Below are 26,155 nucleotides of genomic sequence, written 5' to 3' on the forward strand. Positions count from 1 at the left end.
ATGTTGGGTCACTCTATGTGCTTGCAGTTAGGCATGTTGAAGAGGATCTTTTATATACTTTGATCTACTGATTGTAACTCAACTACTCATCTCAACAGAGAAACTACAAGAGGTCCAGGCAGCCACTGACAAAGACTTAACATTACAGAAGCTCAAAGAAGTTGTGCTAAATGGATGGCATACAGACAAAGAAAAAAATAACCAAAAAAATTAAGAACTGTTAGATGACAGTCCCACAACAAATGAGGCAGAAAATGCTTCAGAAAATACATGAAGCCCACCTAGGCATAGTAAAATGTAAACATGGCACAGTATATTTTGTATTGGCTGGGATGTCCACGCAGATTGAAGATCTAGTTTCACAATGTGCTCTTTGCAACAGAAACAAAAACAACAATTTTAAAGAGCCTCTGCTACCTCATGACATACCTGACAGACCTTGGGCAAAAATAGGAGTTGACCTCTTCCAGTTTGACAGGTCTGATTATTTGTTATGTGTGGACTGTTATTCTAAATTCACAGAAATATCAAAACCTAGTGAGACTACAAGCAAGACCATCATCATAGACATGAAGTTAATGTTTGCCAGACATGGTATACCAGAAGTGATAATTTCTAATAATGCAACACAGTTTTCAAGCTCAGAGTTCAAAAGGTTTGCAGTCAACTGGAAATTCAAACACTTGTCCTGGATTCCTATCATCCAACACTCCAGCAGAAAGGACTGTTCAGACAGTAGACAACTTACTGAAGAAAGCCCAAGAAAGTGGTGGAGAGCCGTAGAGTACAGGAGCACACCTGTGGATGGAATTGAATTTTCCTCTGCATAGTTACTTATGGGACACAGATTGAAATCCAAGGTACCAGCATCAACAATGCTGTTAAAACCTGAGCACAAGATTGATCTGAAAACAAGGCTGTTCACGCAGAAGCACTTCAATGATAGGCACACACAGGAGTTACCGGTCATTCAGAAGGGACAGCGAGTACGAATCAGGTGTGATGAGAAGTGAAAACCTGCAGTTGTTCTGACAGAGATGCATCACCGAGGTCTTACACAGTTCGCACACCTGATGGAAAAACACAACATGTGGGATCCACATGTTCTCAATGCGGTGATACGAAATCACAATTTGCAGCACAACTGAGATTGATGCAGCACGCAAATTCATGATAGCTTCATATGAGGATTTTTCCCCATGTAAAGCAATGGGATTCTTTTTTTATTGTCCAAAATTACTTTTTTCAGCTATTTAAAAAATATGTCATGTATGGAAGGGTTAACTGTGTGAGAGGGAGATTTTTTATTTTTAAATATAGCTCCCACTATAGCGCCCACATCAAGTTCAGGCCTGTAGATTTAGGTCTATTGGAATAAATACTGAAACTGACTCTACTTAGATATTGATCACATCTGAAGAATCTGCTGATTGAGTTCCATAATGACTCACTGCATGGTGAACTAGTGTGCTGTGTAATGACTACTTTGAGTCTACACGCTGTTTATTGATCTTTTACTTTAAAGATGTCACTGGCCCACCTTTTCAAAAGAACCAATGCAGGATAAACCTCATTCAGATCTTCAGTATTGAAATATTTGTAACAATTTTAACCTCACTTTCAATCAATCAATCAATATTTTATATAGATAATTCAAGATTTTCAATAGTGTAAAAAAAAAAAAAATATATATATATATATATATATATATATATATATATATATATATATATATATATATATATATTACCATGAAAAATGTATAATACATGAAATACAGGGCTAGGATATAAGAATTCTAAAACATTGTTGATAGAGAGAGAGAGAGAGAGAGAGAGAGACAGAGCGACAGGGAGAGAGAGGAGAGAGGGAGTGAGAGAGAGAGAGCTCCTCCCTCTCCCTCTGCTCCTGCGTGCTCCTCTTCTCTCTCTCTGGCTTCTCCTGAGCGAGCGAGAGAGACGAGAGAGAGAGAGAGGAGGAGAGAGAGAGAGAGAGAGAGAGAGAGAGAGAGAGAGAGAGAGAGAAGTAGCAACACAACAGCTAATAACAGATACAAGGGTTAAAGAGCATGGAAAGCAAGAGAGAACAAGTGGGTCTTGAAAGCTGGTTTAAAGCAAGCGACAATGGAAGAAAGTTCCAGAGAATTGGAGCCACAAAGCTGAACAGGCAAGTGTGTACCATGCGCAGTTTCGATCTTGACCATTGTTTGTAAGCAGGGCAAGAGTGGCGTTGTAGAGGGTCACCCCATCATCATCAACTGAGGACCGGAGAGTACCAATTAGAGGGGATGAAGAGACACATTCTGAGAGTTCCAGAGGATTCACCAGATTCTTGGGAGGGAAGGAAATAACAGTATCAGTAGCAGAGGAAGGAACAGGAAGATTAATATTAGCAGTGATTAAGAAATGGTCAGAGAGAGAGAGAGAGAGAGAGAGAGAGAGAGAGAGATCTGAGATGGAGAGATTTGAGGTGTCAAGACCCTTGGAGCCGGTTTTTCAAAACTTTGGTAATCGGATATCCGCATTTCTGGATTATGTTGTGCAATTGGGTTTTTTAAAACATCGAAATGCGATCAGGGTTACTGTGATCCGGATTTGACTTTGGTAATCCCATCGCACTTTTAATGGCGGTTAAATGTTGCGATTGGGTTTTTTCAGAATTTAAAGCGATCAGGATTACATTGATCCGAAATACCCGGGTTATTGTGATCCTACTGTGGAGGTGGATTTAGCTTTTAAAGGACCATAGAACATCGATAATTTATTTGAATTGTCATAGCAAAAACACGCTATATGTCAAAATAAAGTGTTATAATATTTACATATCTATTTAGATTTTATATCCATACAAGCATAAAGGAAAACACGTATTTAGTGGTATAGTTTTAATAAAAAAAGCATACGCCTTCACACATGCCTCCTTAAAGCTCGTCTGAGAGATGCTGGACTCCCGACCGACGAGGAAGACGATGAAGATTTCTAAAAACCAATCCTTTTTTCAAAAGTTTTATTTTTTAATTCAATTTAGATTGAGTTATTTAATTTCTGCTAAGTAGGCATAAATAAAATAACCATTATTTGCATGTGTTATATGTGCACTAACATTAAAAGTGATTTAGATTTTGTTAAAAAATAAATAAAGTTGTGTATTAATAATTATTACCGCGATCGTATTTATTTTGTTAAATTAGGAAAATATGGTAAATAAAGTCTTCTTTAAAAAAAAAAAAAAAAAAAAGAACTAGCCTACTTCAAAAAACTGGATTTCGTAATCATGATAATATTTGTTACCTGGATAAATGTAATCCAGCAGTGACATTTTCTGAAAAACCGTATCAAAATGATCCAGATAAAAGTAATCTCGATCACAAAATGTATGATTTCAAAATCCAGATCACTTTGATCCAAATTTAAAAAATTGAGAAGCAAGGATTTGTTAGTGCGAGAACGACAATTGAAAAAGGAGATTTTCAAATTTGTAGCAGGAAACGTACGTGGAGGAGGAGTTAGTAACGGCATCTGCAGCAAGTATTTCCCAGTGTTCATTCTAGGAGTGGAGAACGAGTGATCCCGCTTTATCCAGGGGATCCAGACGTTAGGTGTCAGAGTAGGAATGAGGCCTCTAGTAGCCAATGGGAGAGATTTGGAAAAGGTCCTCACTACCTGTCCTCGCTCTGACTGCCCCTGGATGTGTGGCTCTTAGACTGGCTGCCCCTTAGAATGGCTGCCGTTCTAAGGCACTGTTTGCCAGTTTTAATCATAACAGGATTTATTTTTATTAACCACTAACATCTTTGCTATTGGCAAACACATAGACCTAATTCATTTATAGACAGTATAGCTCTCCCTCATACAGTATAAACATATCAACAGTGCAGTGGTACATTCAGTATGTACTTATTAAAGAACAACAACACCGTACTTTATCAATGTTTGTCATCAGTCATGTGTTTATAGTTCAAACAGGTGTTCAAATCAAGATGTTCCATTTTTTTTTCATTTTGTTGAACAAGAAATTATTCAAAGCCAACACCTGGTCAGAATGGTGTATTTATTTATATGAACATAATATACTAGTCTTTTAAAACCAAAGAAGCTTGCTAAGCCTCCTAAGCGTGGTGTAGAACATAATGCTTTGAGCAAAATATTTCAATCCTTGCAGTGTTAATACAACAAATTTACTCACCTTGTGTCTGAAATTAATTGATTAATCAAAGAATGGTCTGAAACCCGCTGCCATTAATGGGTACAGGAAATAAAGGGTAGAACAATTATTAATTCAAAGATTCAAAAGCAAAAGTAGTCAAATACCACGGTCAATATGTGCCATATATATATATATATATATATATATATATATATATATATATATATATATATATATATATAATATAATATATATATATATATATATATATTAATATACTTAATAAATAAACCAAGTCTTTCACCTCTCAAATCATAGTGCGCCTAAAGCGAACACGAACATATTTTATATATCGTTTGTTGCATCTTATTTAGTAGCCATATCTATCCCAGATATATTCGGTTACATTATGTACCTTCAGGAGTGTGAGGATGATTTAATCATTTTCTGAATAAATAAATAGCTATTATGAAGTTAAACCTTTGCTTTCTCTGGCCAATCATTAGCTTTATATATGAATTACACAACATACCACCTTGACTTTAGTTTAGTGGTTAGAGATACATAGATAGATAATGTAACAACACAAATTATGGAAACAGCAAATAACTTTATTGCTCATTTTTCCTCACTGAGACTCTTACGAAATATTTTGGTATCCCTGAATAGATAATCATCTTCACTATAAAAATGTGCTAAATATTTTAATGAGCAAGACATCTCATAAAATGTTTCTAAGAAAGCAGTACAACTGGAGTTGGGGAGTTTGCTGCTGGATAATCTCACTCAAATGACTTGCTAAATATCTTGGTTTCCCTGAATAGATAATCATTTCCTCAATGTTCAGTGCAGTGTTGTTCATGGCAGTCCTTCTGACCTTAAAGTGCAACTCTACCAATCCAAAACATTTAACTGTGTAGCACTCCTTTAAAATAGGGCCTTTGCTCTACACAGGTTATGAAAAACAGTATGATGTAGTTTTAGTGTTTTGATTGCTAGTGGAAGTGCAGCCCTTTCTAGTTAGTTTACCATGACCCACTGCTGTTTCCTGCTGGCTTTGTGCCATATTTACAAATATCAATGCTGCTAAACCAGTTACTGTGGTGCAACAAATCCCAGACAGATTACATACTTGTTAAGAACAGATCTTTATATCAAAATAAACAAAATGTTTTATGTATTACTGTCACAAAGACAGCCGGAGTGGGGGACGTCTGACCAGAAACAGGAAAATAAACAATGAGAGAGGTGGAGTTTGGTGGAGCCGAGCGAATGGTCTCGCTCAGCATTTAATGAATGAACAGAAACAAACGGTTATAACAAACAAAAACAGGACACGACACATTCGCCAAAACAAACAGACAAAACGGGCTAAACAAAACACGGTGAGCAGATATTTAACTACAACTACTAATATTATTATTGTTATTCTTATTACCTCTGTCTCCTATCTTGTTCTCCACTCACCAAACACACAACCCTGAGTGGGTGAAAACATGCTGCTTTTATGCAGCTGTACCAAGACTTGATTGCTACTCAATCATTCAACTGGAGTCTCGGTACAACTGCACGTGAATTAATAACGTGCAATTCCCCATGCTCACATATTATTACGTTTTACTTGCACGTGAAGAGCTGTGAAATCCTCGTGACAAAATACAAATATACATTTTCAACACTTGTGTTACACAGACCCGTTTATATCCCGTGTATCAATGACTATACACCAAAATTAAAACACAAGACATAACACAAAATACACACAGGGGCGGGCACTTTGCCACAATGACACATCCATCATTTAGCACACAGTAATAATGCATATTGTTATGTTACAGACATGGTATTTTATTTATTGTAAGGCTTGTATCAAAATATTTCAGCTCTGTCGTCTTACACATTGTGACTGAAACATACTTTCAACAGGGAAATACAGCCTTTTCATATTATAGACGACATGTCATGGATGCTTTTTGCTTAACAAAAACAAGTGTTATAAATGTGTTCTACATCTTTTTCATGAATTGATAGAAGACTCAGAATCCATTTACTTTAGCATCTGGTTGCACGGTAATGGCCATTAAAAGCAGCCTGCAACCATTTTCAGAACAGACAGTCAGATAAAAAGACATGCGGCACAGCAGTTAGTACAGCACAATCTCTATAGGACATGAAAAACCTACTTTTCTTAACTGCAAACAGAAAACCCAGCAACACATACAGGTGATGTGAAATATAAAGACAATGGGCTTGACTCTCCAAACATTTTTACTCCAAATTGCACCAGAACTCAGGCATTCAACTGAGGGGCTTGTTAGTTGTTTATTAGTTTTATAACTGTAAGCACTGACACATTGTAAGAGATGTTAGTTTTTCATATCCTTTGTACATTTATTACCCTATTTTATTGATCATAACAGTGGCTGTGTTTAGATCTGCTGCCGTTTCAGTCAATGGACGGACTATAATGAGTTGCTCTGTCTTCTTGTCAAAGGGACGGGTCCCCATTGTAATTTAATTGAGGTCTGTAATGATGTAATGTGTCAATGACCGGGGCTATATATGCAAAGCTCACATCTCTGTCCTGTTGGGAGAAAGGGCTGCAGTCATGTTCTGTGCAACTCAAAGCAGACGTGACTTGAACATATTCAAGCTGTTCACCAGGGCTAAGAAACATGAATGTCAGAAACATCTGTGTACTGGAAATGCAGTGAAGCCCTACACCCGTCTGGCAAACAAAGCTGCAATGCCACACCCAGGTAGGTATTTTTTTTTTACTTAATGCAGTTTGCATGCACAGTATTTCATTTAGGGTAAATTTGCTTAAAGTTAAGTTTTTCAATTTGACCTTTATGAACAAAGCCTTTCCATTACAGTACCATTTATAAAAAGGTTATAAAAATGAACAGGGAAGTAATAGTGTTTTGGTATGGGATGTTTATTGCCTGATTTACTCCACTCACACAGCTTTCTTATAAAATAACTCCATTAATAAATATTTGTCTCCTTTTAAAATGGTTGCTAATTATTTCAGTGAGCTCAAGCTTATGCATTTACTACCAATGCAGAATGACTGGGTGGGATATTTGTTCTACATTTTACTCTAAAAATATGTTTTTGGGAAATGACAAAGACAATAAAGAATGTTTTTTTTTGTTTAATGCAGAGAATAAAAACTCAACACAACTGACTAGACACAATTTTAAATGTGAATGAGTATAGTAACCAAACACAAATACACAAACTTTGTCGCTAAATATTTTAGTTTTTATAATTATTATATATGGTTTTAAAACACAATTCTGTGGTATTCACACTTTCTCATGCTATCTTATGCAAGCAGACAATACCACGTCAAACTACGATACAGAGTTCCTCAAACTCCAAAAGTAGGTTTAGTAGCCCAAATAAAACTAAAAATATCTAAATATTATGTGATTAATTGCCATTGGCTACTACTGCAATGCTATAATCAACATCCTGAAAAATAGTTGCTTTTGATTTCATCCTGTATTCTTTCTCAAACGCGTTGTATAAAAACATTTCCTTTACCAAACGTGTGAGTTAATAGGCCGTACTCACTTGTGTGGCAAACCTGGAGCTATTATGACATGCTAAACCATGCATTGCAGTACAGCTTTGAAATGGGAGGCAACAGTGACAGTTGCTTTATTCTATGCATTTGGTGTGTTTTGTTTTTTTGTCACAGGAGCTGGTTAGTTAGGCTGGAAAGTAACAGGTCACAGTTCAGACAGACTGGAAGTGGATAATAATATAAATCCCCAGAACCTATATTTTGGCCACTATAAAACACTGGCAGTGGGGTTTGTAATAATAATAATAATAAATGTTTCTGCGATCAACCTATCACTGATAAAGATATGTTTACATTCCCCTAAAGTAAAAATATATACTTTATGTTTAATAGTAGAATCTGAGTACAATCTTCCTTTTTTTACAATTAAAACAAAAATCATTTTGCAGTTTAAGCAGCCAGGACCCCCCAAACTGCACAAAATGACATCTGTACACACAATGTACTCACTGTCTCAGTAATAACAATGATATATTTATTTATTTGAAATTATTAACCATGAGCCTTGTTTCTTGGTCTCAGTTCACAGGACACAGAGAGTTCCAGGCTACAAACCATCCAGATTTGACAAAAAAATCTTCCTGTGGTCAGGCCGTTTCAAAACAGAAGAAGACATACCTGCCACTGTGTCGTGAGTCATCTGCTTTTTCTTCTGTGGTCAGCTGTTACCTAGTGATTAATCAGGAACAGGTTTCGGTGGGGGAGGGATGACAAAATATTATGCCCGATAGCTATTTCACTTTAACCCCTTGTTTTTAATTAAATTCTCATCTTAGATATATATATTTTTAAAGGTGTACATTGCCTGGCCACTTTATTAGGACATGCTGTACTAGGGTGACTAGACGTCCCAGTTTTCCATCAAAGGTCCCGGGCAGGTGCCAGGGCAGCGTGAGGTTGCAAGCATCCAGATCCACCAGGTTAAACCACATCAACAACATCAATATATAGAGCCTCATGCAGTGAGGGAAAAAAAAAAAAGAAAAACGAAAAATGCAGAAGTGCAAATATATACATATATATACAGTGCCTTGCAAAAGTATTCAGACCCCTGACCAATTCTCTCATATTACCGAATTACAAATGGTACATTGAAATTTTGTTCTATTTCATATTTTATTTTTAAACACTGAAACTCTGAATCAATTATTGTAAGGTGACATTGGTTTTATGTTGGGAAATATTTTTAAGAAAAATAAAAAACATTTACATTTTTCTTTTTTCTTTTTTCCTCGCTGCATGAGGCTCTGTATATTGGTATGTTGTTGATGTGGTTTAACCTGGTGGATTTGGATGTTTGCAACCTCACGCTGCTCTGGCTGACCTGAACAGCTACACAATTACAGTATTGCACACGATTGTAGATTCATTTTGAATATAAACTAAATGAAAATGCACGGCGCACTGAGGAATATGTGCGTCTGCCTGCGTTAATCATTTTATTAAAATGTTCATGATTACTCTAGTACCTTTTTTTTTTTAAATTATATATATATATATATATATATATATATATATATATATATATATATATATATATATATATATGTGTGTGTGTGTGTGTGTGTGTGTGTGTTTTTTAAATAGCCACTACAATAGCCTATATTTAAATGTTTTAATTAGTCTTATCAATTATTTAACAATGTGTTCCAGTTCTGAGCTTTAAAAATCCTGTCAGCCTATGCTATACCCTAAGTCTGTTGATTACTGTGACAGGCTGAATGAATGATACATTATGCATATATGTGGATCAGGTCTCCCTAAAAGGCGTCTTGCATAGCCACCCCATTCCCAGGATCTCAATTGCAATGATTCTTTTTGGGATGATGTATTCATCATTACAATCCTCTGCCTACCTGTCTCCACCAATTGCATGAAATATTAAGGACTAAATACATTAAGATACCTCAAGCCACCTCTCGGCACCTTGTAGAGTCTATGCCACATTGTGTCAAGGCTGTGATTAGGGCAAAAGTGGTCCCAACCCCAAATTAGGTACAGGTCTTAATACAGTAGCAGTCTATATGCAGTCTACCGTCGAACAAATTGAGAAAACCACCCAGTACTGTTCCAATACTTATGTTCTTCATAAATAAAATATGAATTAATGTAAATGTCAAAAGTTGGAAAGTCTGAAATCCCTTACCGTTCTGGGAATTAATAAATTACAGATTGTCTTGACTATTAAAACATCTGTGGTTGGGTGTTATGGTTTAAAAAACCATAATGTGTTATGTGTTTCATTACAGCACATTTCCTTTATAATACTTAAAGAGCTGCTTCTTCCTGCGTTAAATGGTACTGTGCAGCAATGTTGAGAATCCAGAATTGCATACTGTACAATCACACTCAATAGACAGACTTTGTTCACGCAAACTCAATCTTCAAGGATAAGTTTATGAGTTTGAGGTTTATTGAACTTAGATTCAGAAGGCAAGTTCTGGAAATGCAATGTCCTCTGGTTATTTGAGGTAGAAATAAATACATTTTATTGGTTAAAGACTGTGGGAACTAACATAACACAGACAGCTGATATTCAATCCCCCAAAAATGAGTGACTGAGCTCCTCTGGTAAGTCACATTTCCCTGGGATGTGCAATAAATATTTGTAAAGACAACAGTAACATGACAAGGGAACATTAGAAAAACAAGCAAATAAATAAATAAATAAATAGGATCACAGCACAACATTGTTTCCCATGACAGATTTGTTTTAACTCTCATATAATAATAAAAATATAACATTTGAGAAATTCTTCTTTCCAAAACCATTACAATCACAATATTGTCCTTATGCTACTGATTTTAAGGTCTGGTGTTTTTAAATAATTGTCATTGTTTTACCAAAGACTAACATTTCAATTACTGTGGATTAAATCACAGTTGCACCAATAATTTTTAAATGAGAATGGATTAGTTTAATGTTATTGGTATGGGTTCTTAATGAATTAACTTAATGTAGGTCAAAACTTGAAGGAATTAGTGCAAGTATTCAATCGGTCCCACTTTATGAAAACCAAGAAAAAGGTGTTTGATGTTTCTGTGATTGTAATGTCGACTACTATTTAGGGTTTGATACTTTGATATTCATGAGACTTCTAGTTCTATGGCATGCAACTGGGTTCATTGTTACAAGGCTTACATACTCTGCTGCTTTGAAGAGACTGGTTAGAAATCTGTGCAAACAAATCAGAGTTGATGAGTGAGATAAGAAGAAATCTGGTATCTTTCATTTATAGTTTCTGCATAACAGCTAAAGGCAGGTCTGTTTATCATAACCCAATATAAATTGCTATAACGATGTTAGGTTACACGATAAACATAATACATGGGAAAACATGACTAATCTGATACACCTCGACTTCCTGCTTATCTTCAGGCTGTATAGGCTAATCCAGTCTGGAAATGCACCGCACAGCTGCACAAAATACTCTTAACAGACGGCTCTCAGAAGGGACATTATTTGCTGTATGTTCTTTAGACTGACAGCTTGTATAAGTTTTCGTTTCATACTACCCTGCCCTTTGTGAAGAACTGTATATAGGGTGAAATCTTCACTGTTGAAAACAATAAATCCCCTTTTATTTGTAGATGTTGATCAGCAAGCAAAAGACAATCTCAAGGCTACTTCGCAAATATGACAAAGTCGGAGAGATTATTTATTTATTTTTTTTAAATCCCTCTTACTGCAGTGATTTAGAGAATAGAACTCAAACCCCAATGCACTACAGTGGCTTTGAAACAGAGTTTAAAGTTATAGGTGTAAAAAGTTGTCAGGATGTTAACAATGAAACAAAGAAATTACAGGTACGTTATTTAAACAGTTGTAGCAACATCTTACTCTTTAAGAGTGTTTGACTATGCATTAAAGAGGTTTATTACCTTGTAACCAGTTCCATATGAAGACCATTATGATCACTGGAACCTCTCAAGGGATCAACAAAATGGGGCTCCAATAGTGGAGTGGACTTACTATTGAAGGTCTATTAACATTGAGTTCAATGGACTTGACACTGTAAACGTATGATCTTAATTACATGTTCCACTGTAGTATAAATATGTAGGACAGAAAAAGAAAAGTTGTCCCTAGATGTAGAACTAAAACTCAATCCCAAGTTCAGATCTTGAAGGTTTTTACATGCATTATCGCTGCAGTTATCACAGAGGGAACCTACCAGGTTTCAAAAAGTAAGCTTGTGTTTCCCCAATTTTATTTTTGCAGGTTTGAAATGTTGAATGCTGCAAGAAACAAGGCTCGAGTGAAAACCTGCTACATAATGATAGGAATGACTGTGATTGCCTGTTTCGCTATGATTTTATCCGGTAAACAGGTATGAAACAAGAAACATGAATACCTTTTAATAAATGTTTCACACACACAGGGATCACATCATCACAATGGTACAGAAATTTCTGCAGAAAACTGTCTAGATCTCAAAACGGACAACATTTTTTGTAACTTGCATACTTTTGTGTGTGGGCCAGGCTATATATCATTGAACCAATTCAGTTGAATTTGTGTACTATACTATTTAAGTTCTTCAAATGATGATAGTTTTTTTAAATCTTGACCTTGCAGGCTGCCGGACGTCATGAAACCCTGACAAGCTGTAATCTAGCAAAGAAAGCAAAATGGAGAAAAGAAGCGCTGTGTGAGCAGTAGATTGCATTGGCCGCTGCTTCCAAGAGACCTTAAAACAGCGCGTTTGTCACTGAATGTTATGGAGAACCACTTCCTTAAATTGTTCACATTTACAGTATACAGTATGTTATTTTATTGGGGGATATCCTAGACTATAATTACTATGGATAAATAAAAGCTAGAAGGCTAAAAGGCTGCTGCAAAACCTTTTTGATACCTCGATTTTTGTATTATAATTCAAGGATATAAGATGATGTTGAGTTTCCACAAGAAATAATGGTCACATTTTGGTCACAGTACAAGGTGAAATGCAAACACAGTTACCCTATACATCAGAACCCTGAATGACCAAATCATCAAGTTGTTAAGCTGAAAAATGGTCTTATGGACAGTAGCCATAGCAAAGTCACTCAAAGTACTCTAGCACTGTCAACAACTGGTCAACCAGATACTGTTTTAGATACACAAATATAAAGTGCTATAATTCAAGACAACATGCTACATACAAGTATTTAGAACATTAGCCACTAATTAATATGACAGACACCAAATTACACAATCTGTGGTAGTTTAACAATCTTAAAACAAAATAAATAAATTTAAGCAATTTCAAATATTTGACAAAGGTATTGGCACCTTTACATTAAGTCTGTAAAATTGTTACAGAACTCATTTAAAATTATATTCATTGATTGAAAACCATTACACAGTAACTAAACTGCATTATAAAGTCAATAGCCAGTAAAAGAGATAATTATTTCCAACATTTGTTGAATAACTTTTTAATGGTCAAGACAAAGGAGTTGGATTAACAGCCAAAGAATTAAAGAAAAATTTAGAAGCATCAGGAATATTAGCAAGGCTCTAAATTAGCAACAAAAAGGGCAAGGCCAAAATTGTCTTCAGTTCATACACTTATTTGTAGAGGGCACCAAGGCCACTGAACTAAAGTCAAGGTGGTATGTTGTGTAATTCATATATAAAGCTAATGATTGGCCGCAGAAAGCAAAAGTTTAACTTCATAAATAAATAGCTATTATTCAGAAAATGATTAAATCATCCTCAAATTCCTGAAGGTAAATACCGTAACCGAATATATCTGTTATAGATATGGCTGCTAAAGAAGATGCAACAAACGATATATAAAATATGTTCATCTTAGCGCACTACGATTTGAGAGGTGAAAAACTTGGTTTATTGGAGTTGACAGACATTTTTTTCAGCTTAATGCGATGTAAGACCAGAAAGTGGAAACTCCAGAAAATGGTTATGCTGCGATTGCTGCAGTTGACTACAGCACAAATCACCGTTTAGTTTTAGATAACCCAATTTGTTTCTTATCCGTTAAAGTCACATACATTTGCCTAACAGTGAATGAACATATGAATGAATATATAAATAAAACAACAACTTTATGGGCCAAATAATGTACATCATACCCCTTTCAGATGGCTGTTTCCTTGTTTTCCGAGACAAAATAATTTGTGCATGCCCGGGCAAGCACAGTATATGGTATACAACACCACAACGCTAACCTTTACACTTTTACCTACCTTTTTTTAAATTGAGAGGAGTGACCTTTTGCTGCGTTTCAGCCCTTCGTTATAATTACTTTCTTTATTTAAAGTTCCCATGGCATTTTGTTAATGGCAAGTGTGTAACACACAAACATTGTGTATTTTTATTTTTAAATGCAATGTTTCATTTTAAGCATTTTTTTTTTTTTTTTTAATCCCAACTGCTGCATGAAACTGCGGTTACCGTATTCTGCTGGTGTTAACACAGCACCTCTGAACTGCCAGGCATTTGTGCTCTGTCAGATTGTTATCGTTTCTCTTGAGCTTTAGTTTAAAACTACATTTTACTTTTCTTTTTAAAAAGTGGTTAAAGTTTACTAAATGTTTGACACTAATATGTTACCGTACCTTGAATTATGGTATAAGCATAGGGTACCAATACTTTTGCTTGCAACAGTATATCATTTGCTTTGTGCCATGATCAAAATTTGGCCTGGAATCTCAGATGACGTACTGTGATGTATGGGAAGCACATGAGATGCATCATTTATTACATTTATTATTTAGTAGCAAAAGGTTTGTGCAAGAGAATTTTGTTTTTAATTGTTCTATGGTACTTTAACATTTCTTAGTAAAATGTTACTGATTATGGGGTTTTGATTGCTTTATTACAAATACAAGGTAACAGAAATTAGCAACCTTACAGTCCAGAATGAGGCAGCCCTCTTTTCATTTAAATGTTCTGAACCAATACAAATTTGTAGGTAAAGCAATCAAAGTTTTTGGAGATCTGTCGTTTTGTGGTTGCTACCAGCAACAGTGCTCAAAAGAAAAATACAAAATTTACACACAGCACACATTTTCATTGAAAAGAAATGTAGAAACATGAAAAAAATATTAGAAAATGTAGACATGAATGTACACATATTTTTGAAGGAATTATCAGCTAATCTTTATCACATAAAATTTAACTTTCTCTGGCCTGTGGCATACTGTACATGTATTTTGTACAAAACTATTTCTGCAGTTTGTGATTTTATGAAAGATGCAGTTTTCTACAAACATGAAACTTAGGACCCCATTAATAAAACTAACTTGTGAGGATGTTTTTATTTTTAACTATTAGATTCATGGAAACTCACTTACTATGCCCACTAGGTCAATACAATTGGGGGTTAGTTTAATTAGAAAAGTAACCATTCTAAAAGGTGGAGTATAGCCATTAATAAATCAGCATTTTTTACTGACTTCAGTAGCAATGTCTTTAAACATTGGCTAAACACTTCAATTCAATTAGAACAGAATGGTCAGTTGCCATATAATTTAAATATTGGATATTGAAACACATGACGATTTCAGGTGCTTTTCTGATACTGTTTATTAGGCCACGTTGATCACTTTTTTCTTTATTAGATAGTACAGAATTGAGTAAACATCCCCAAACAGTGGAATACATATTCCATATGCATAATTGTATCATATTAATGAATCACTAATGTAACACTTCGTTGCTTTCTTGAAAAGTTGTTACATTATGTAGAGAATTAAATGCTTAAAAAAGTGAGGTATGCCAGCACAGTAGACACTAAAGTTTAGTAAACATAACAAAGCAGTGAACAAAAACTGCCCCATCCTTCCCATTACAAAAGATCTCACATTATATTCCAGTTGATTTGACTGCAATGGACAATAATTGTGAAACAAAATAAAAAATCCTTAGAAACATTCACAGTATGGTATACAAAAAAAAAAAAAAAAAAAAACTGATATACATGACTGTATAATCTGATCATTTCTTTAACAACCAATTTTTTTAAAAGACAAAATATATTAAAATAATCAAAATCCTGTGAATGACAATTGCAATATCAATTTAGATTTACCAAGCCTTTACAAAGGTTCGATGTATATATAATATACAAAGAATTAATTAATTCACAGCGGAGAAGTTTTGTAAAACAGTCATACGATTTACATTTTTGGCCCTAATTGATAAGCAGTACAGTACCCACGGAAGCCATGTTTAATCAATTATATCTACTTATAATTATAAAGATAATACAAAAGAAAATTGAAATCTATTAAAATGTGATGCAGCTTCATTGATTTGACAAAAAAAAAAAAAAAAAAAAAAAAAAAAATAAATATGAGCTTCATAACAGCAATGTAATAAGCTGATAATCTACATCATTATCGCGGGGAAAAAAATTTAATCCGCAGGTATGTTCTTTAAAGCAGTATAAATCAATCTGAATTCAGAATATATTTTAAAATCAGAAAATTACTTGGGAGAGCAGTACTTCTCTTCTGTTCTGCCCTTTACCTTAATATAAAGTAACGACCAGCAGTGCTGCAATCAAATTCACTGACAAATACTTTGCAGCCAACAAAATGTTTTCAGATGAACTGTTGTGTAACAGTATAAAGCAACCCATATATAAACAGAAGATTTTTTTTTCTAATAGATTCTTTAAACAGAATAAATAAGGTAAATAGACATTAAAAGTATGACATGGTCTAAAATACTATACAAACCATGCACATATTTCCATTTATTTAAATTAAATATATAAATCAAGTGCAGCTTTCTAAATTTCCAAGAAAATAGTTTACACAAACATTTAAATGAACCTTAAAAAAAAAAAAAAGGAATAAAAGGTGCAGGAGCTGCCTTACATTAACCCTCTAAAGAATAGGACAGTTTCAGGCTTTGGCCATGAGAAGAAGAACAACATTTAAATAATAATGTTAATGATAACAAAATAAACTTGGAGAACTCTTGCCTGGAGGCTGTTCAAATTATGTGGGTTTGTAGTTACAGCTGAAACCCCTCCATTGGTGCCTCCTGTTGCTGAAAGATGAACTGTTGTTGGGTCTCATCAACCTGTGGGGCAATGCTGGAATCTTCTTCTTCCACACCAAAATAGTGTTCTATTAAATCAAATGCCTTCTGATAGATCTCTTGGTTCTCATGACTTTGGAGAAATTCAATTTTATCCAGACCTATAAGGAAACAAAGTTATATAATAAAGCGAATAACATTTTTTTTCAATTAATGATGGAGTTTCCATGATGTTTTTTTTTTTTTAGCTCAAGACATTTGCTCAAGAAAAATGTCTTGTGTAAAATGCTTTTTTGCGTTTCTAGTCACTCAGTTTACTTCAGTAAACCGGGCTTTCCACCCGACAAAAAGGTGGGGGTTGATATGTAAATTAGCTATACGTAAAGTGCTCATGCTGTTTTTGAAGATTACTAGTGAACTTTTGTGAAAATGTGGTTTCCATGTGCAGAGAACTGGAACATGAGTGAATATAAGCTGCTGTAACAAAGTAAAATACATGATGCCAGGTTGATTAATAATGTGTTTTACTGCTCTTGCCCAAATTGCTTTTCAAATGTCATTAGGTGGAGTGTCATCTCGTTAGTAGTACTGTTTCAACTAAATTTATCTTTTGACTCAATTAAAAATGAACTCTGGAGGTATAAAATGAAACTACCAGGTACTGCAGGTCGCCATGGCTGAAAACCGACAAACTGTGTGTGTGTGTGTGTGTGTGTAGCAGGACAGGGGGTCTGCAAACTGAAAAATGATTTGTTTATGGCAGGGACAGAGTTAAAGCCTCCCTGCCCAGGTAATTGTTTAATTATCACCTGCACCTGGCAATTATTAAAAATTAGAGCCAAGTGCAGAATATAAAAGGAAAGCAGTCAGCCTGCTCGGGGCTGCTGCTGTGGAGTGTAGAGCCCGACTGGAAGTCGTAAAGCTCTGTGTAAAACATACGTTTGGTTTTATAAACATCTGTGTTAGTGTTTTGTTTTAGTGTTATATGTCAGGTAAACAGCTTAGCTGTCCTGCGTGTTAGTCAGGGACCTGCATATGTTTAGTTAGTGCTCCAAATAAGAGCCAGGTGTTTGTTTTGTTTATTTCATTTTTGTTTATTAAAAAGTGCACGTGAGCGCTGTTCCTTTCAGTCCTGTGTGTTAGGTTTTTACTTTGAAGGGTGAAGAACCTGTGCGAGCCGGTGTGGTGAGCTGCAAGATTACTATTACACACACACACGCACACTCTCTCTCTCTCTCTCTCTCTCTCCCGGTCAAAAGTTTTAGAACACCCCCATTTTTCCAGTTTTTATTTAAATTTAAGCAGTTCAAGTCCAGTGAATAACATGAATGGTACAAAGGTAAGCGGTAAATTGCCAGAGGTTAAAAAAAGTTTCGGTTACCAAAAACTGAAAAATAATGTACATTTCAGAGTTATACAAAAAGGCCTTTTTCAGGGAACAAGTAATGGGTTAACAACTTACAGCTGTTCTGCAGCAATGGAAGTAAATTAAGCCTTGAAAGTTGATGCTAACAATTCCTACAGGTGTCCCAACTTCTGTTGATTACTTACAAACCCTCTGTCTGTATAAAAGCAGTGTTGGAACAGACTGTGTTAATACACCCTATTAAGCATTATTTGGACAGTATTGTACTGCAGAAAGTAGTATATTGCTTTCATAATGGTGAGAAAAAGGCAATTAACAAAGGAAGACAGACAGACCATTATAACCCTTAAATGTGTAGGTCTTTCCTTTAGAAAAATTGCAATGAAAGCCAAGGTGTCAGTGAGTACAGTTTCCTACACCATCAAAAGGCACTTGGAAACTGGAGGAAACGCTGACAGGAAGAGGTCTGGCAGACCGAAAGCCACAACAGATTCAGATGACAAGTTTCTGAGAGTCAACAGCTTGTGTGATAGGTGGCTCACAGGACAACAGCTTTGAGCACAGCTTAACACTGGTCGAAGTAAGCAAGTCTCAGTTTCAACTGTGAAGAGAAGACTTCGAGCTGCAGGTTTGACAGGTCGAGTGGCAGTAAGAAAGCCATTGCTAAGATGGCAAAATAAGAAAAATAAGCTTGGCTGGGCCATGAAGCACCCCCAGTGGACTACTGAAGACTGGGTCTTATGGACCGATGAATCAAAATTTGAAATCTTCGGTTCATCACGCAGGGTTTTTGTACGCCATCAAGTAGGCAAAAGGATGGTTCTTCGTTGCGTGACACCGACTGTCAAACATGGAGGAGGAAGCATGATGGTCTGGGGCTCTTTTGCTGGATCCAGAGTCGGCGACTTGCACAGAATAAGTGGCACCCTGAACCAAAACGACTACCACAGCATTTTGCAGCGCCATGCAATACCCTCTGGTATAAGCCTAGTTGGTCAGGGGTTCATCCTACAGCAAGATAATGACCCAAAACATACCTCCAAGCTACGTCAGAACTACCTTAGAAGAAAAGAACAAGACGGTAGGCTTCAAAACATGGAATGGCCAGCACAGTCTCCAGAATTAAACCCCATCGAGCTGGTTTGGGATGAACTGGACAGAAGGGTGAAAGCAAAGCAACCTACAAGTGCAACACATTTGTGGGAACTTATGCAACGGTGTTGGGAAGAACTTCCCGAACAATATTTGATTTCCATTGTAGAAAGAATGCCACAAGTGCGTTCGGCTGCTATATCTGCAAAAGGTGGCTACTTCTCAAAATTTTAGATTAAATTTTGTTAAACAAAAAGATTCCATGATTTCTTTTTTATCGCCAATTGTTTATTTGTTCTATACTTTAATTTTAGAGTACACTGAGACATTAAACTGCATAGATTTAAATAAAGACTAGAAAAATGGAGGTGTTCTAAAATTTTGACCGGTAGAGTGTGTGTGTGTGTGTGTGTGTGTGGTGGATACTGATGAAATGGACTGGTGCAGCATTAATTTATTACAAAAATTGCCACTACCTGCTGTATCCTGCACAAACTCTTGTCAACAAAATTAATTTTTCAGTAATCAGTGGCTGTCTGTGAGACAGATGGGGAAGGTTACCAGTGTTGCCAAGTCTCGCGAGTAAAAAAAGCGGCACTGTCTTTCAAAACGAGCCCAAAACAAGTGCAACCAATCTTAAGTGCTTATGCAAATTCCAACCATCGACTCAAAAAACAAACCCAATCCCAGCTATTATAAGTGGACTTGGCAACTGTAAAGGTTACCTCAACCGCCAGTTTCAACTGGACAGCAGTGATATGAAGAGGCTTGTGCTGTCAAGAGATTCTCTCCTTTCTTTTAAGTTGTGTTGGATTTACTGTTGTGTTAAATATTAATGATGCAAACAAATACTATGTTCATTTGCAATTTTAATTGGTCAGTTCTGAGAGGGCATCAACAACTTGTTGAATTTTGTTGCACTGTTTTGGGCGATCGAGCTGGCTCACGAGATCCAGTTCAACTATACTTATTAACGTGGAGGGCGGACATGCATCGTCTTCGGGCATAGCTGGGATTTAAAAAAATCAGGAATAAATTCAGTTAGACATTTAAGCAGCTCACTTTCTCAACGTGTTTCACTTTAGAATAGTTTTTACAGCAATGGTATTCTCAAACACCTGCTTTAATACTATAACAAGGGCTTAACACAGTTCATGGTACGTGATTTTATACAGAACTGTAAACCCACAAGTGATATACAACATGAGAGTCCAGACAAAGCAAAATACAAGAATTAAAAAAAAAAAAGCCACCCACATTATCATTAAAGTGAACTACACCACTGCTAGCCATAAAATTGCCCATCAGCCACTACTTTCTGCTGTTACTGTGGATTCCAAGACAACTGGCTTGCTCCCTTGCAATATTTATAGTTAACGATAAACACACTCATTAAGATTTATACATGAAATGTGGGTTTCCATGCAAAACTGGGCATGGATTTTCCTTGTGTGTTTTGTCATTTTACATGATTAAAGGAAACTTACCCTATCCCTCTCTTTGGCCATTTTCTTTCAGCCACAAACACCAAACGTGCACGTGCATCCCCATTTCACGTGTAAATTGACATGCACGGAAACCCTGTGATTGTTAACAGTACAATAGTATAATACATGGAAATCCTACCATATGCTTCTTCTATAAAGGAGCAGTAAGGGTTGATGCCTGTACCATTCTGTTTTGCTTCTTGCTCTCCCAATCTTAAAATATTTTCCAGACCGTTCAAAGCAACTTGAACTATTTTAGAGTCCATCACTGTCAGCAAGTCACAAAGAGGCTTGATGGAATTCAAGGACACCAAGTACCTAAAAAATACAATAAAATGTTTCATTTGTCAATGGGATAGTCATCACAAACAACTTGCGGAGATTACCTGCCCGCACATAAATGAGCAGTTTCAGTACAAGAATACATTTGCCACAATACACTGGCCCATTTGGTCAGGCCAATCGGAACATCAGCGCAGCTCGCTAAAGCCAATTGAGGCAGCAAGGGAGATAATTTAGTTCCCTTCCAGAAAAAAACACAAAAAACATCCATTTATTTTGTTATGTTTAACAGTATTTTTTAGGAATTCAGAAGTAAATAGGAAGTGCTGTTCAGTCAGTCTAAAATGAGGGATGCAAGTCGGTTATGATCTGTTCATTTTTTTTTTATCAACTCTTTCTGCTGTTTTTTTACATCTAAATCGATTTTCAATAAAACCAAAATGAAAGTTTAAAACCGAACTGTCTTTGTGCAGCCAAACGACCAGACCTCAAGAAGACTTGATGCAGACTGGACTGTTTAATACAAAATCTCAGACTTCTTTTCAAAATGTAAAAAAACAATAAACATTATATTGGTATTAGTGTTCAATAACACTATTGAGCTTATTTATCACAGTTGAAAAAATGACATGCATAATTGCATGTGTTCTGTTGCTGTAACTGCACTGAAGTACTATCTAACCAGTAGGTTTGTTTAAAGAAGAAAGTTAGTATTATTTTGGCTTTCAAGCCAATTAGTCACAGTGTAGAAATAATAAAATAATGCATTAATAGACATTATTTTCCAGGTACCTCCACTGTCACCACAGTCAGTTGTAGGTGGCAAATCACATCTTAGTAGAACGGTAGATCATGCGATATATACATATGACTATGGGCAAGGAAGGCCCTTACACTTGACTTCAATCAATATGCAAATAGAATGTAATAAAACAAACAAAACTAATTTCAATACATGCATTTTCTTTCTACACTTTTGCATTTCGCTGCTGTAGTCAGTTTAGCATCATTATTATACATATATATTTTACTATGGCTACACCGACTGATTTAACAGAGATGGAAGACTAAAATTATTATTATTTTTTTACTTATGTTTTTTAAACTCAAACTTCCAGCTTCAGCTTTTCACTTCCTAGGATACATTATTATTATTATTATTATTATTATTATTATTATTATTAAAAGGTTTAGGTTGGGATAAGCAGGGAGTGTTTGCATAAGTAAACAGCTCTAGGCATCTGAACACCCACACTAAGTATGAAGCCGCGGGTTTCCTTACTCAGGGCTGTCAGAATCATTCAGGTGAGTCTTGTTATAATTTTTGACTTATGTTACCATATTAAAATTATTAAGGGTGTCAATATGAACCGTTTAGGTGCAGCAGTGTGCGAGGAGCTCCCAAAAATGCCCGCCTGTGTAGTGGCAATGTACTGACTATGCTTTTTCATTGCATGTAAAAAATCAGTTTCGGTTTTCTCTGTTGAGAAATTTATGCAAATTTTATGCAATTACTGGTTTTGGTTTGGGAAAATTATAGATCGTTGCATCCCTAGTCTAAATGAATACCACATAAAATTCATCATCGACTGGTAACATAGCTCGTGTAGTACCTGATCTGTTCAGGTGTTCCTCCTGATGTTGCATTAGTGATGGCCCATGCGGCTTCCTTTCTTGTGCGAAACTCAGCCTTCTGTAGAATCTCAATTAGTACAGGGAATATGTTTGATTCTATTACAGCCTGCAAATAAATAAAATAAATGTAGTACATCAATAGATTTACTTATTATATATATATATATATATATATATATATATATATATGTGTGTGTGTGTGTGTGTGTGTGTGTGTGTGTGTGTGTGTGTGTGTGTGTGTGTGTGTGTGTGTGTGTATTGCAGTCTTCATTTTTTTCATTTTTAAAAAATTAAAGTGCAAAATTTCAACTGCTGAAATAAATTACCAACTAAACTCTAAACTGAAATTATATTTTGTATATTTTTTAAATTCCAGTCAAATGTAATAATCAAATGCATTACCTGGATCTGAGTTCTGTTTCCTGCAGTGATATTAGAAACAGTCCAACAGGTTTCCTTTCTTATAGATTCTTTAGGACTACTCAGTAGATGAAGGAGACAGGGCAATGCTGAGCAGTTAAGTATTACCTAAGAGAAAAACAAATCAAGTAAAAATGGAAGCAGTGAAAGATGCTAGTTATAAAAAGCTAATAACGTACTCCCATGTATTATCAAAATCTAAATTGGACAGTAGCTTGTATATTTTTTATTTCACGTTTCAATTTCTGGGGCTGAATAACATACAAGTTTTTTAATATGGGTCAAAAAAATAAAAAAAACATTCCTGCTAAATCAACAGTGCAGCCAACAAAAGTCTGAACTCATAATTTTTAGTAAGAATATAACATGGAAAAATCCACTTGCCCTCTCCCCATCACTTTTATTTAACAGCAAACACAATCAATCTGTGATTAATAACCATTTTTACTTCATGAAATTTAAGACGGAAAGTGTAAGTGGCAGCAGTATCACTGGCACTAGGTTTACACAGCTCTTTTTCAGTGGCTTTTTTTTCTGAACCCAAAGTTGAAAAGACCAGTTATTTCTTAAGGATTTATTTAAATATGATCTGTTATTATACAGCAAATTTTTACCTTGCACAGCAAAAATAAATAAACAATGCAGTTGCCTTAGTTTCAGGAATAACAGCAAATGATGACATATCACTTTAAAATAATAAACCACACAGGCTTATACAGACAAATGGGAATACGAACCATTCACATTCCTGGCAGTCTGTAGTTTTTATAGGGTTACAGTAGGTAGACCTGGTGGTCCAGTGGTTAAGAAAAGGGCTTGCTACCTGGTCCCCAATTCAAATCCCAGCTGAGCCACCGACTCACTGTGTGTGACCCTGAGCGAGGTTCTGTTTGTAAGTGACTCTGCAGCAGTTGTTGATGCGTAGTTCACCCCCTAGTCTCTACAAGTCGCTTTGGATAAAAGCGTCTGCTAAGCCAATGTTTCTCAACCCTGTTCCTGGGGACCCACTGTGTCTGCTGGTTTTCATTCCAGTCAAGCTCTCAATTACTTAACTGACCTGATAATTTGCATAATTAGACCTTTTTAATTGTTTTCAGCTGTTAAACAGTTGCAGACTTCAATATAATTATGAAATGTTATAGCTAACTTAAATCTAAACTGTTTAAAGAGCTGAAAACAGTTAGGTCTAATTAAACAAATTATCAGTTCAATTAAGGATCTAGTTACGCAATTGACAGTTTGGTAGGAATGAAAACCAGCAGACACAGTGGGCCCCAGGACCAGGGTTGAGAAACACTGTGCTAAATGACTAATAAAATAAAATAAAACAATGAAATGCTTTGCTGGAGCAGGGCATATCTTGCATCAATTGGGCACAGACAACACAACTGTTTGCATAATTTCGATACATTTTAAATTTATAATGTCCCCTGACCAATTCTCTCATATTACCGAATTACAAATGGTACACTGAAATTTCGTTCTGTTTCATATTTTATTTTTAAACACTCAAATTCAGAATCAATTATTATAAGGTGACATTGGTTTTATGTTGGGAAATATTTAAGAAAAATAAAAAACTGACATATCTTGCTTGCATAAGTATTCAACCCCTGTGCTGTGGAAGCTCCCAGTTTGCACCGATGAAAGAAATTGCCCTAAAGAGGACACAATTACCTTGCCATTGGCCTCCACCTGTGAACCATTAAAGTTGCTGTCACATTTTCTGGATAAAAACCCCACTGTTGAAGGGTCATTGGTAAGGCTGTGAATCTGAAGGAAAATGAAGACCAAAGAGCATTCTACAGAAGTTAGAGATAAAGTAATACAAATGCATAGATTAAGGAAAGGGTACAAAATAATATCCAAGTGTTTGGATATCCCAGTGAGCACAGTTGGATCAATAATCAGGAAGTGGAAACTGCATCACACCACCCAGGCACTGCCAAGAAAAGGCTGTCCCTCAAAACTCAGCGCTCAAACAAGAAGGAGACTTGTGAGAGAAGCCACAGAGGGAGGCCAACAATCACTTTGAAGGAGCTACAGAGTTCAGTGGCTGGGAGTGGAGTAATGGTGCATCAGTCAACCATATCAAGAGCTCTGCATAACACTGGCCTGTATGGGAGGGTGGCAAGAAAGAAGCCATCACTCAAAAAGTACCATCTGAAAGCATGTCTGGAGTTTGCCAGAAAGCATGAGAGTGACCCAGCTGTGATGTGGGAAAAGATTTTGTGGTCAGATGAGACCAAGATAGAGCTTTTTGGCCAAAACTCAAAGCGCTATGTGTGGCGCAAACCTAACACTGCCCATGCCTCAAGACACACCATCCCTACAGTGAAGTATGGTGGTGGCAGCATCATGCTGTGGGGATGCTTCTCATCAGCAGGGACTGGGCATCTTGTTACAACTGAAGGAAGAATGGATGGAGCAAAATACAGGAAAATACTGCAAGAGAATCTGCTTCAGTCCGCTAAAAAACTGAAGCTTGGGAGGAAATTCACCTTTCAGCAGGACAATGATCCCAAGCACAAGGCCAAAGCAACATTGGAATGGCTCAAGAACAAAAAGGTGAATGTCCTACAGTGGCCCAGTCAAAGTCCTGATCTCAATCCCATTGAGAATCTGTGGCACTATTTGAAAATTGCAGTCCACAAGCGTCGTCCAACCAACCTGAACAACCTGGAGCAAATCTCCCAAGAAGAATGGGCCAAAATCACTCCAGACACTGTGTGCAAAGCTGGTACATACTTACCCCAAAAGACTTAAAGCTGTTATTGCAGCGAAAGGTGGCTCTACCAAATATTAATGTGCGGGCGTTGAATACTTACGCAAGCAAGATATTTCAGATTTTTATTTTTCTTAAAAATATTTCCCAACATAAAACCAATGTCACCTTACAATAATTGATTTTGAGTTTAAGTGTTTTAAAATAAAATATCGAATAGAACGAAATTTCAATATACCATTTGTAAGTCAGTAATAAGAGAGAATTCGTCAGGGGTCTGAATACTTTTGCAAGGCACTGTATACACACACACACACACACACACACACACACACACACACACAGGAGTTTAAAGCTTTTTGTAATTTTTATTATGTTGGATTAGAGAGCTGGCAGTCAAGCTGGG

The 26,155-nt window shown here is 36.0% G+C and overlaps 2 protein-coding genes across 4 annotated transcripts in view; one reads left to right on the forward strand and one right to left on the reverse strand.

Moving 5' to 3' along the window:
- Positions 1-6,579: 6,579 nt before the first annotated feature.
- Positions 6,580-12,911, forward strand: LOC121317363 (protein FAM162B-like). The gene is made up of 4 exons (XM_041253214.1): positions 6,580-6,905; positions 8,264-8,372; positions 11,964-12,072; positions 12,321-12,911. Exons 1-4 carry the CDS (start codon positions 6,755-6,757, stop codon positions 12,402-12,404), a joined length of 453 nt encoding a protein of 150 aa, XP_041109148.1. The 5' UTR covers positions 6,580-6,754; the 3' UTR covers positions 12,405-12,911.
- A 2,349-nt stretch (positions 12,912-15,260) lies between these two features.
- Positions 15,261-26,155, reverse strand: part of kpna5 (karyopherin alpha 5 (importin alpha 6)) — a 30,931-nt gene continuing 20,036 nt past the window's right edge. For all 3 annotated transcript variants that reach the window (XM_041253210.1, XM_041253211.1, XM_041253209.1), the window contains exons 11-14: positions 23,007-23,132; positions 22,583-22,710; positions 20,827-21,005; positions 15,261-16,903 (exon numbers count right to left, since the gene is read on the reverse strand). In XM_041253210.1, the coding sequence (XP_041109144.1) occupies positions 16,716-16,903; positions 20,827-21,005; positions 22,583-22,710; positions 23,007-23,132 (621 nt within the window). In that variant the 3' untranslated portion in view covers positions 15,261-16,715. The remainder of the gene's footprint in view (positions 16,904-20,826; positions 21,006-22,582; positions 22,711-23,006; positions 23,133-26,155) is intronic.

This window comes from Polyodon spathula, chromosome 6 (assembly GCF_017654505.1).
Source record: "Polyodon spathula isolate WHYD16114869_AA chromosome 6, ASM1765450v1, whole genome shotgun sequence".
Lineage (NCBI taxonomy): Eukaryota > Metazoa > Chordata > Actinopteri > Acipenseriformes > Polyodontidae > Polyodon > Polyodon spathula.